Below are 13504 nucleotides of genomic sequence, written 5' to 3'. Positions count from 1 at the left end.
TGTTATTGCTATTTTATTACATTAGTATGTTATTATTACTGTATAAAACTTTTCCACAAAATGCAATTAAATCTCTTTTGATGTGTTCCCAATATCGGTATGTGTTTCCTGAAGATGTTTTGAATTGCTGCTGTGAAAGTAGTCAAAATCAAAACAGAGTTGTTAATGTTAGAAAAACCCTGACAAATACAGCTGGGGAGGGCCAGGAAGAGTGGGATGTATGCCTGATAACAAAAACTGTCACAAAGACTCTATAAGATCCACAACCTTGCACAGAAGCCACTGTAACCTAACACAAAACATACTTCTGCAAGGACATCTGACCAGCAACTGCCTGTCCAATCTTGAACCAGCGTCACCCTTGTTATTGATCTTTGTAGCCAAGGATAATCATTTCAAAACAATTATGTAGTCCTCCTCATCTTTCCTTTAAAAATCTCCATCTTTACCTCTCAGAATGAGCGCATACTTTACTATGTCATGAATATTCCCATTGTGTTACATATTCCCATATAAATATCTTTTCCTTTTAGAGTGCCTCTATTTATTATTTAGGATGACACTACCACCAATACTACATCTCCTTTGACATTTGTTTCTAATTATCTCTGATATTTTCACAAACTTTTTTTTTTTTTTGCTTGTTTGGGATTTAAAATCCAAAATATTACATTTTTACTCCACTGCGGTTTTTTAACAACCTTTCACCTCCACTTTATTCTAGAAGTTACATGTACACAAAAAAGTTTGAAGCTCAACTCAGACTTCTACTTTGCAGAGTGAGAATCCCAGGACACTTTCTATAGTGGAGTCTACCCTGTTTAGCTTCGGCATTTGTTCAAATGTAGGACTGTGAATTCCTACACCATTTGTCTCATTCAAATACACATATTAAGTACAAAACACAATAAAAACAAATAAAATGGTCTATCTTGAATGGTCCTTGCTACCACTTCTTTTCTGCTTTAATGACTGATTAACCTATAGATAGGGTTAAAGGTTTACATAAGAAATGTTATTCTATATTTATATATTATGCCTGCAAATACACCTATTTAGGTAAATCATTAAGACTTGATTCTAGACCAGTGCTTCTCACATTTCAATGTGTATTTGAATCACTTGAAGGTCTTACTAAAATGCAGATTCCAAGTTAATAGGTCTAGTTGGCAGAGATTCCACATTCTAAAAAGCTCCCAGCAATGTCCAGTGTTGCTGATATAAAGACCACACCTTGGCCAGGCGCGGTGGCTCACACCTGCAATCCCAGCACTTTGAAAGGCCGAGGCAGGTGGATCACAAGGTCAGGAGTTCGAGACCAGCCTGGCCAAGATGGTGAAACCCCATCTCTACTAAAAATACAAAAATTAGCCGGGAGTGGTGGCGGGTGCCTGTAATCCCAGCTACTCAGGAGGCTGAGGCAGAGAATTGCTTGAACCCGGGAGGAAGAGGTTGCAGCGAGCTGAGATCATGCTACTGCACTCCAGCCTGGGTGACAGAGCAAGACTCCATCTAAAAAAAAAAAAAAAAAAAAAAAAAAACCACACTTTGAGTAGGGAAGCCCTAGAACATGTAAAAATTGTTGGTAATGACTCCTTCCATTGCACACAGAGCAATTTATCTGCATGCCTCTAGTATGGCATTGAGCACTTGCTTTGCCTAGTGTTGTGGTTATTTATGTGCCTCCTTCATTTGTCTTTCCTAAGTGGTTAGTTCCTGTTAGCATTGTGAAATCAGATTTCATATTTATTCATTATCATATTGTTCCCTCACCTTCCTACCTAACATTGTGCCTGCTACATTGTGGGTCTCTGAGTGAATGAATGAAAATATTAACTTCACACAGCTTTATAATTATGCTGACAGAAGAAAAAGTTCTAAAACTATGTTATTTTCTGTTTCAAATACCAAGATGGATTTATTTTAAATTCTCTATAATTCCTCCTGAGTAAAGTAGGCTATTTAGTCTCAGTATAAGAGTCCTCTTTTTTTCTTTTTTTTTTTTAGATAGGGTCTGGCTCTGTCCTCTGTCACCCAGGCTGGTGTGCAGTGGTGCGATCTCCCAGGCTCAAGCCTTCCTCCCACTTCAGCCTCCTGAGTAGCCAGGACCACAGGTGCACACCACCACACCTGGCTAATTATTGAGGATTTTGCCATGCTTCCCAGGCTGGTCTCAAACTCCTGAGGTCAAGTGATCCACCCACCTTGGCATCTCAAAGTGCTGGAATTACAGGCATGAAACATCGTGACTGGCCCAAGAGTCTATTCTCATTAAGCTAACAGACCCTTGTCATAAAACACTGAAATACAACCCTATGCATATAAAAAAACCTATCAGCAAACTGCTGCCCTTTGTTGAACTACCCAAGATATCTAACAACTAGTTAATAAAACAAAATTAAGTATTCAGAATTACTGCAGAAAGGGAGACTGCCATCTGGCCAGAGTCTCAGTGATGTCTCAGAAATATTATACTGAGAAGAAGAACATTTGGAGTCTGGGTATTTCAAAGTGGGGAGCTCATTGGAATTGGGCAAAGTTTATGATATACTTTAGGATTGATGGACACAGTAAGTTGAGGATCTTGAAGCAAGTCTTGATAAATAAAGTTTGTCTGATTAAAAAATTATTTGTTGAGATGAACAGACTACTGTCTCTAATAAGGTGATTTATAGAAATTTCCTGAAGTAGCAAAGTTATTTATTAGTGTAGCCTGATTTTTCTCAAAGTTTTCCTGGAACAAACAACAATGTCATGTTGACAGAGTGGGCTATGCTCTTATCTAAGTTATACTGACACAGTCTCTGTCCTTACCCTGCACCAGCCACTTCACCTGCACATGAGCTGTCATGTGCCTGAGTCCTACTCATGGCAGTGGGCTGCAATTACTGGATGTATGGATGCTGAAGCCTCACCTTCCAATAGATTTTTTTCCTCATAGACACTATTCAAATAGGTAGAATCCGTGATAAAGAGATTTTATTTCTCAGAGACAGCTGCTGTTTGGCAAAGGATTTATATGACAAAAACATCACCATAATTTTTGACTCACTTTTGGATCTTGAATCTCCCTTGTTGATGCAGTTCTTCTTCCAGTCTTTCCCCCCAAATCCTTTTACATTCAATGTAATAAACATTGTGTAAGCCACTCACAACTGAATGCTGTTAGTAATGGAATACATTTGTACAGAAATATTTATGATAAATCTGAATGTATAATTTTCTTTGGAGGCTCAGAGGAGAAAGTAATTCTGAATGGGGTAAATAAGGAAAGATTTTGGGATACAGATAATATATAAGCTGGGACTTGAAGAGTGAAATGAAAGAAAAATATGTATAACACATAACAGTGAAATAATGGTTCTGCTTAGTTTAGTTGGAAGCATAAAAATTAGATCCGACCTTCAGGTATCAAAAGTAGATAAATAAACCAGTTGATAACTCAATTTTTCCCTTTTCAGAGTGGTTTTGACATTTGCAAAAATGACATTTGCAAAGTCATGTATAATTCATAGCTATTGGTTTAGAAGACACAAAGCTATATGGCTATATTTACTAACTATAGAAAAACTGCAAGAATAATGTGTTATTGTGATTCTTAGAAGGAAGATTTGGAGTGTTATCAAAAACTAAAAAAAAAAAAAGATATTTTCTCATTTTTTCCAGGTTTATTATGTTCTCTATCAAATCAAAAGCTAATTTCTACTTTGAATTCTACAAATATAGCATGAATTTAATTGGGCAAAATTAATCCTATGATTTTCCTTTTTTTGTTGTTTTATTTCCATTTTTTATTCAGAGGCAAAACAGTCAGCACAAATAAGTGAAGAGTTAGAAGAATTTTCTAAAGAGGCATATGGTCCAAATTTTCTGTTCTTATGTCCACAAAATTTCCTCTGTATTTAATGCTGTTGTTAACACATGCAAAGGAGGGGAATCTGACCAATTATATTTTGCTATTTTCCCTTAAATTTTAATTTAAAATGAGAATGAAATTAACAGGCCAGTTGGCTACTTGTGAGCTTTAGGGAAAAAATAGACTGGTATTTTGCAGGCCAGATGGGTCATTAGAAGCAAGTGAAGTCAAGTTTGGTCTGCTTCTTACATACCAAAGGCCATGACATATTTAGAGGGAAAAAGAATTTAACATTTAACAGCATTAAACATTAAAGAAAGAATACAATAAATAATATACAATACTTAATATGAATAGGAAAGAGGTAAGGTTAAAAAGCGTTACTATAAATGTAAAAACACATCAGAAATTATCCTGGGATGCTACAGTTATGAAAGAAATGTGCTACCAATCTATTTTTTAAGAGCAAATAAAATGTTCACAAGAAACTGAGTAAAACCTAATTAAAAAGCAAAGACAATTACTGATTAAAAATAAATTATCAGTGTGTTTTACATTTTGAAATCAATGAAGGTTAGTAAACATGTAGTCTATTTTGTTCATTTGATTTTCTGTTAACTGTTAATACGAACAGGAAAGCAATTGTCTTTATCAGAATCATTAGTGAGACATACACAGTGAGTATCCGTCAGGAAAGAATCTCTGTGCTCCCTCTCCTGTCCTTCTTGTTTAAAGCAAGGCCATAATTCTGTTTCTTGGTAGTGCTAAAATTTTTTTAAATGCTCTTGAAATTCTGGACTATTTTAGACTGTCTTTTCCTACTTCTATCTGTTCTGCAGGCTTGAATCCCAAATGACCACTGACATCCAGACCATCTTACAGTTGCTGCAGAAACAAACCACTGTGGTCCCCCCAGCCTACAGTATGGTAACAGCAGGAGCAGAATATCAGAGACCCATCATCCAGCTGATGAGAACCAGTCAACCGGAAGCATCCATCAAAACTGACCGAAGTTTCAGCCCTTCCTCACAAGTGAGTGTGGATACCATCCAACCAAGAGTCTCTCTCAACGTGTGTTTCCAGGGGTCACCTAATCAGAATCACTTGGGGTGCTGTGGAAAAGATAGATTTCTGTCCCTATCTCTGTTTCTACCCAATTAGAATTTCTGGAAATGGGCCCTGTAATCTGCATTTTAAACAAGCCCATGCTGATTTTTATGTTCATTTAAAGTTTGAGAACAATGAAGCTAGAATAATAATTTTAAACATTAGCATTTTTTTTTAAAGGAAAACCTTTCTTCCAGAATCAACCTGCTTAAATTTATATGTGGTAGAGCTTTGAAATCTAAGGAAGAGTCTTCCTGGCTCTTAAAAGGGCTTTAAGGAAAAACCTGGGTCCAAAAAGAGCTTCAAAGAAAAATCTGTAATTTTCTACAGTGCCAAAGGCTGGGAGAAGTCTCAGGAAGGAAGGGGAGGAGAAATAGTAGGCTGGCCAGATTAGACCTGAGGTTCAAATGCAATCAGACTAGTAATCTCGTCTGTACCCCACCCATCACCAGAGATCTCTAAATTTTTTTCACTTGGATGATAAACATGGTAAGAGAAGCAATTTAAAGAGTCCTTAATCCTGCTTCTGAAGCCCTCAAAGGGGTCCTTTTGAATTATGTTAATATAAGTAGTCTAGCTTTCCTTGTAATTCTATTTTGGGAATTAGTCTTAATTAGTTAAACATTATGGTGAAATTGGACCTAAGAACAATGATTTAAATCAAGATTTGTAGAACAATCTCATAAAACTTTTTTAGATGTTCAGGAATTTAATTTAAGGCGTTCTGGAAAATGAAAGTACACTGATAAGGGAAGGTAATGTGCCAGAAGGAAAATAATGCAATACTTCTAAAAATCTGAAAGTAGAGATTAATTTAACTAGTTTTGAATGACTGGGAAACATGTAAAACCATCTATTTTGTTCTTTGTTTTCGTGGATTTAGGTAATATTATCTGACTAGGGATGACTGATTTTACTTCTCATCTTCCCATCTTTTCTTTCCTCCTTATACCCTCTTATTCATCAAGTGATCCCATTCCTCATCCCAATTTGTCTTAAATTTTGAATGTAATTCATCTGGAAAACTCAGTGTAAAATAATATATATTTTTTTAAATCTGATTTTTAAAATCTGGTTCCAGGGTTAAATAATAGTTCTTGAAATGGTTGTTTAGGATTATCTATACTGATAACCAATCTCCGACTTCTTGACTCATTTTAGGAGGGAACTGTTGGCTAATATCACTAATCAAATATAGATTAATGAGGAAGGAAAATGCTTAAGTTTTTATTAGTGTAATTTTCAATGACTGTCTATCAATGTGAATTATAAAAACTTGTTTTGTTCTTTTTCCATCAGTGTCCTGAATTTCTAGACCTGGAAAAATCTAAACTTAAATCCAAAGAATCCCTTTCAAGTGGGGTGCATCTGAACACAGCTTCAGAAGACAACTTGACTTCACTTTTAAAACAAGACAGTGATCTCTCTTTAGAGCTTCACCTGCGGCAAAGAAAAACTTACCTTCATCCAATTAGGCATCCTTCTTTGCCAGATTCATTGCTAAGCACTGCAGGAATCGTGGGTCTTCATAGGCATGTTTCTGATCCTGGTCTTCCAGGGAAATAATCATTTTGTACTATTTACTCCACATACAATGTAAGTGCTTTTAATGGCTGTTTTCCTTTTTCTATTTAAATCCTCTCTACTTGACTCAGGGGCTCACAAGTTACCATTATATGCAAAAGTACTGTATATTTTCCTAAATTGAAGCTTGTAAGGTAAAACTGAGCAGTTAGGATGTAAATATACATAAGAACTTTTGGTTCCAAATGTTAAAACTGCCAGCATCTCACGGCACCTTATTTTTTATTTTTATTTTTTAAATCACATGCATGTTAGGAAACTCCAATTTCTCTTGCATGGAGACTCCTATTTACTGCTTTTACTAAACCAGTACTTTGTCATGAAAATGCCTTCCACGCAAATAAGAAACCAAGGGATAAAACTGTTCATGGATGCAACTCAGATTCAGATGATCCTCAACTCATGGGAATTCCAGAGGGATAAAGGGAACTTAGTCACTTTTGCAAACAGATTCAGGTCCCTCTGTATCAAGATGTTTAAAGTTAATTACATTCATTCCTCCACACTGGAAGAAAAAATACAAAGTTTGAGTTATAAACCTCTGACAGTATAGGAAGCCATATCCAAAAACTAAACATAGGCCAACGTTAATGAGAACAAAAGTCTTTCTATTTAAAATTATGTCACTAATTGCATTTACAGACCATCTAAAGTATTTTCCACTGGCACATTTCCTAGAAGGCTTAAAAACAAATTTCTCTCATTTTGCTTTTTTTTCTGGAGGCGGGGGATGATGTGGTCTCCTTAAGAACTGCTAAACTGTGATCAACACAAACCGATATCCACAGCTTTCTTGTGATTCACATTTTAAAGCAATCCTGAATTTGATCAAAATAGTGGACATACGTACAGCCTGGGCAACATGGCAAAACCCCATCTCTACAAAAAATGTTTAAAAATTAGCAGGGTGTGGTAATTCACGCCTGTAAACCCAGCTACTTGAGAGGCTGAGGTGGGAGGATGGGTTGAGCTTGGGAGGTCAAGAGTGCAGCAGGCCTTGATCACACCACTGCACTCCTGCCTGACAATACAGTAAGACCCTATCTCAAAAAATAAATAAAAAATAGTCGACACAGTTTTCAAAGGATGTGCAATTTCAGCGGATTTGCACGGCAAAACTAGTTTCCATTAAGTATATGTTATTCCATGTCTAATTCCAGCTGTGGGAAAGCAATGGGCCTAGAAAGAAAATGCACATACCAGCAGTAAAATTTCAGTTGTGTTTAGTTATTCCAACACTTTTGCCAATTGAAAATTAAATAAAAATCTATTATGCATGGATTGGAATGAATATATATTGACCTCAGAATATCAGAACATACAATGAAATGTGGCTTTCAATTAAAATATCTTCAACTGTTAGATTTTTTGTGGGGGGCATATGTAGCTCATAAAATTGAGGTAAAGAAAAATATAACAATTTAAGATTCTGATCAGTCAAGTTCTAGTTAAGAAATGTTATTTTTCAATTCAAGTACAATTTTTAAATTATGAACTCTGATCCATTATATCTTTTCTTGCTGAACAAAAATATTGAAATTTATTGAAAGTTTGTTAGTCCATTAAGAACATTTTATCAGTGCCCATTACTAAATGGGTTAATTTCTATCCCTTCAGGATATTCAAACTTTGACACTTATCTGTTAATCAGCTTCAAATGCAAGCTATTTAAAGTTACTAAAACTATTGCACTGTTTAAAATGTGATTAAAGTCACCTTAGATTGCCCCCTATGTATTTTTAAATGGTCACATAAATTGGTAATCCATGTGGAAGGCAATCTGTAAGCAAAAGCATGTTCTTATTCCTGCTTAAGTTTTGAAAAACCAAAACACAAATGTTCAAGTGCATTATTCAAAATGACCACTCAATTCCAACATATACTATGATACAAAAGTGTAATAATTATAACCAGCTTCCCAAACTATTTGGTGTTATGCAGATACAAACTTAGGGGGCTAACTGATACTTTCACTTCCTCACTCAACAAACATTCAATGGTGCCTAGCAGGGAAGAGAAAGTCCCATAAATGGCTAATTCTGATTCAGAGGACTATTTTGGGATTTTATTTCCATATTGGGACACATTTTTGCAGCTGCAACAAATTTCATAAGGATTGCCGGCCTAAGTTCAGGAACATTCAGAATGAATTCACCAGAGAATGTTCATTTGTAGGGAGAGAGGATTTGGCAGGTGAGGAATGGAGATCTGATTGATTAGTGAATGCCTCAGCTGCAACATTTGGTATGACATGCATAAAATCCAGCTTCCCGCATAAAACTTGTTTATATTTCTTTATGAAACCTGAGCATGAAGAAATAGGAAGATGGGGAATGGTGTGCAAGCATCCAGTTTATTTAAATTCTAGCACAACACAAACCTTTTTCTTAATTCCTTGACATCATTGCTTATATTAAAATCTTAACCCTCAGAGAGTTGGACAGGATTAGGAAGGTCCCTTCCTACAGGATATTAGCTTAAAAAGAGACTGAGCAATATAAAGACATGATTAGTTGGGCATAAATGTCACAAGACTCAATGGCTAAAGTGACTTACAGATGACCAAAGCAATTATCTTGATGTACAAAATTCATCCCTTTCCCCAGCCAAAGATCTAATGCCTAAATGTACCATCATCCCCTCTGTTGGCTATTGCAAAAACAGTCTGACCTCTCCATCTAGGGATCATGCCGAGGGCCAGGTTGAACTGCTGCAGCCAATCATAATTGCAGTGTAGCAAATGCTTTCCTTCTAGGTAATTAGAAGCACTAATATAACACCTTTTGCTCTCCTCCTAAAAAGAATGTTACCTGGTCCCCTGGCCTAAATAAAATGTCATTTAAAATCTAAAGTTTGTTTGGATCAGATGACCTCCTGCTGTTATTAATTGCTGGGCAAAGAGCTGAAACTTAGACTTATCATTCTCCCCCATAGGGGAGTCACATTATTTAATTAGTTGAGAAAACCAGGAATAAGAAATGATGAAGCAAAATTCTCATGGGGTTTTTAAATTAATAATCACTCAGTCAACAAACATAGGAAGGCAGGGGGCAGATTTGGGACAGAATAGTTTCTTAAGTCCATTATAATGTATTGGTCATCAGAGCACAACTATCCTACTCTTCTAGTCAGGAAGTACGGGAAGTAGGTCAGGGCGTTTGGGGTCAGGTTTAATAAGTTTGTGTAAGAATTGCTTACAAGTTCCTTTTGGAGGCTGAACTTTAGCAATGGTTCCAAAATGACTAGAAAAAAAAATGTTCTTATCCAAATGTCATTTTAAAACCCCATCATATATTGTCTAAGGATAAAATGTATCACCTTATTGGCATATCTAAAATTATTATTATTAAATAACAACAGTATCATTCCTCTAAATGACTTTCATGATTTAAAAAAATTTCTGCAGATGTTATTAGAAATGAATTGCAACATTGACATAACTTAAGAGTGTTTAAATTGCTTATCTATGGCTAAAACCAAAAATAGATAAATATATGTAAATTACTTATCTATGAAAATCAAAATTTTTATAAATTATCAAAAAATCAAGTTATATTTTTACAGTAAAACAAATATGTTTCTACCATGTGAGTTCGAAGAGGCACTTGAAGACAGGATGATACAGGACAGTGGTCCTCAAAGAGTGGTCCTCCAACCAACACTACTGGCATCACCTGGAGACTTGGCAGAAATGCATATTCTTGGCCTCACCCCGGATCTACTAAATCAGAAAATTTAGAGGTGGGACCCAGCAATCATCTTTTAACAAGCCCTCCCTCACATGATCCTTACATACACTAAAAATTTGAGAATTACCAATGTAGAAGAGCAAGCATAGATTCTGCATCAGACCAACTTGGGTTCCAATACCAGTTTTTTCATCAATAGCTGTGTGACCTTGAGCAAGTTAACCTCCCCCAGTCTTTTTCTTGAATCTCTAAAAATAAGACAATGGTATCTGTCTCACAGAAGCTTGAGAAAGAAATGAGATAAAATATAGTAAAGTGCCTGGCATATACTAGGTGCTCAAAAAATGCTGAGTTCCTTGTTTCTCATCCAGAAACATGGCATTAAAACAATCAGGAGAACAATTTCCCAAGATTTAGATTTTGCACAATGTGCAACGTCTCCAACAACATAGCTGTTGCCAAGATGAAAGTTTTTGATTCAGAAAAACCTACGTGTAACTATTGTATTATCTCTCTTAATTGTATTTTGCACTATTAGGTTTATAGCTTTAAAGTAATACTATTTACAATAATAGTGAGAGTATCAATCTCCTTGTTATAAACATATCTACTCTGAATTGATGTTACATGCCAAGTATGTAAAGTAATCTCTCGATCAGTACTACTAGAATGTATTCTATGAAGGCTGGCTCACTGTGGAAGTCCTTCTTTAGATCTATGATATAGTCCTTAGATGGATATCTGAAAATACATTTACAAAATACAATTTTGAAAGTATGAAAGTATATAATTTTCCATTTTTACGGAAAATATAATTTTACAGTTGCAATGGTTTTCAGACCCCTAGGCCACTCTCTCATTGCATAGATATGTTACAGTCTTAAACTGGCTAAGCTCTTGTGCAGAACAGTGGAAACGGCAGGGGACTCAATGTGGTAAACCTGAATTCAAATTCTACCTTCTCCATTGATTCTTGGGATAAACCCAGAGTAAGCCCCAGTATCCAAAATTATAAAAATGGTGTTAGCATCTAACATATCTTGAAGGGGTGTGTTGAGGATCCTCTGAAAATGTAAGTAGAAATGCTTTGTAAACCATAAAGGACGTTATTCCTTACAGTAAATCTGTGTGTGACTTGTGCATCATCATAAAGATAGTGGAATATGGTGGTAGTGCAGTAGCACTACTTAAGGTCTTCTAAAACACTTTCTGTTGCTCTTTCCTTTACCCAACATGCACATTCATACTGTATAACAAAAACTTACGAAGTCATTTTCACATGCCTCCCAAAGATCTAGTTGCTCAGAGCAGGCGAACTCGCCAGTATAGATAGCATCCTTATATTTGTTAAATATTGCTTTTGTCCACCATTCATAAACTTATACATTTGCATTGCAATTGTTTTCTAGCTTTGCAATAGCTCGTCCCTCTCTCCCTCATTCCTCAAATGTTCCCAAAGATTTTTTCTTGTGGTTCTACTTATGATGTAATGTTAAACCACTTTACAAACTAAAAGAATCATGTTTTAAATGTAAAGAAGTATTAGGTGTTGTGATTGATTGATCAGTGCCCAAGAGTAGAATAATTCATCACATGCATTTGTGGTACAAACACACTTCAGTTAAATGTCAAATACAGAAAATTAACAAAAAGACATGAATTATTAATAAGCAAAAGCATGAATCCTTTCATGCCATGAGGCTTATGTATATAAACTATTAAGTGGAGATTGAAAGATGACTAACAAGTTATTTAAAACATGTTATTACTATGAATATATCAAAACATCTATAGCAATGCAATGTTAAGAACACGGAACCATACGATCAATTGACAAATTTCATTGCTGTACCATTCATGATCAAACTTTTAAATGAGAATAGCAAGATTAAAGAAATACTCCCAATAAAATGGTACTTATTATGAGAAGTGGCAATATTCAGTTATTCTTGAAAAGCTAATGTCAAAAATTAGATGAATCCCCTAAATTATAGTCACTACATCTGTGACTTCCATTAATTTATATTTTGAAAGATGTAAAATAATTTGGTAGACCTGTGGTTTTAAAGCACTATGTTTAACCTCTATCCTTTCTATTTCCTATTGTGTATTTTAATGTTTTTATATTGAAAGCAATCACAACTGTTAGCATTTAAACTGTATTATTTATACTGACATATATTGTTTGGATATATAAGAAATTCCACATTTTCATCATTCTTATTTAGGGGTAAAATTAAAGGATCAGTAATCTTATAATTAACTCCTCCACGTAGTCTCCTCAAATGCCCCTATATTTATAATAGCACTGAAATGATATGGCACCTTTCTTCCAAATGTTATATAAGATTAGAAATATTGAGGAATCTCTAGTTTTTATCTCCTAGCCACCTAGTGATTTCAATTAAAGGCACATTAATGCTTTTTAGCTGAAATTTGCGTTTTATAATTTTGATGATGGGAAAATATATTACACCAGAATGTTTACCAGTTAAAGAATAATACATTTCAAAAAAGGATGTGTGTAATCACTTGAAAATGTCAGTCATCTGATACAAAGCAGCTCACTTACATCTGGCTAAGTAGTAAGTACCTTGGAATGCTTTAAACAAAATGAAACAATCTACCAAAACACATACTATTTCCTAGTTTTTATGCACATAATGTAGCATGAAATCATAATGCTTTTGAAATATTCTGTGCAGAAATATTTATTTTTTAGTAAATATTTTCTTCAAAGATTGGTACGTGGTATTGACAGTGTAATCGACTTGCACAACTAGTTTTGCAATAAGCTTCTACAGATAACTGTAAATAAGAAAAATGTACATTTCATGTAAAAAATGGTTGCAAATTTTTGGTAGCTAAAAGAAGTGTATAAGTTGTATTGAAAATATAGTATATATACATAATTTAAGAATGAAGCATATAATTTCTGATCTATTTATACATGAAAAATTCAAGAATTTGTAAAAGAAATTATTTTGGGGAAAAAGAAAGTAAATCTCATTAGTTAAGTAGGATACTTTTACTAGAGAAGCCAACTTTTTCCAACATTTTACTAGGAACAGTACTAGATATAGGCATGGTGGTGCTGATGTTATTTCATGAAATCACATGTAACAGTGCTACAGTTTTATTGAGTTCCATCAGGACACTAGTAAGATAGAGTGGCAAAAAGCATTAAATCTAAAATTAAAGAAACATAATATTTCACCTATTATTGCCTGTTAAGACCACAACAGTGATTGACTAAAACATTTATTGT

At 34.8% G+C, this 13504-nt stretch overlaps 1 protein-coding gene across 6 annotated transcripts in view; it reads left to right on the top strand.

The window, feature by feature from the left end:
* The window catches only part of KCNH7 (potassium voltage-gated channel subfamily H member 7), a 482617-nt gene extending 470704 nt beyond the window's left edge, over nucleotides 1-11913 (top strand). For all 6 annotated transcript variants that reach the window (XM_054549400.2, XM_063712835.1, XM_002812526.5 and 3 more), the window contains 2 exons: nucleotides 4696-4888; nucleotides 6263-11913. In XM_054549400.2, coding sequence (XP_054405375.2) covers nucleotides 4696-4888; nucleotides 6263-6529 — 460 coding nt within the window. In that variant the 3' untranslated portion in view covers nucleotides 6530-11913. The remainder of the gene's footprint in view (nucleotides 1-4695; nucleotides 4889-6262) is intronic.
* Nucleotides 11914-13504: the final 1591 nt, after the last annotated feature.

Source organism: Pongo abelii, chromosome 11 (assembly GCF_028885655.2).
Source record: "Pongo abelii isolate AG06213 chromosome 11, NHGRI_mPonAbe1-v2.0_pri, whole genome shotgun sequence".
Classification (NCBI taxonomy): Eukaryota; Metazoa; Chordata; class Mammalia; order Primates; family Hominidae; genus Pongo; species Pongo abelii.
Note: the sequence above shows the minus strand (reverse complement) of the source record. Positions and strands in the feature narration are given on the sequence as shown.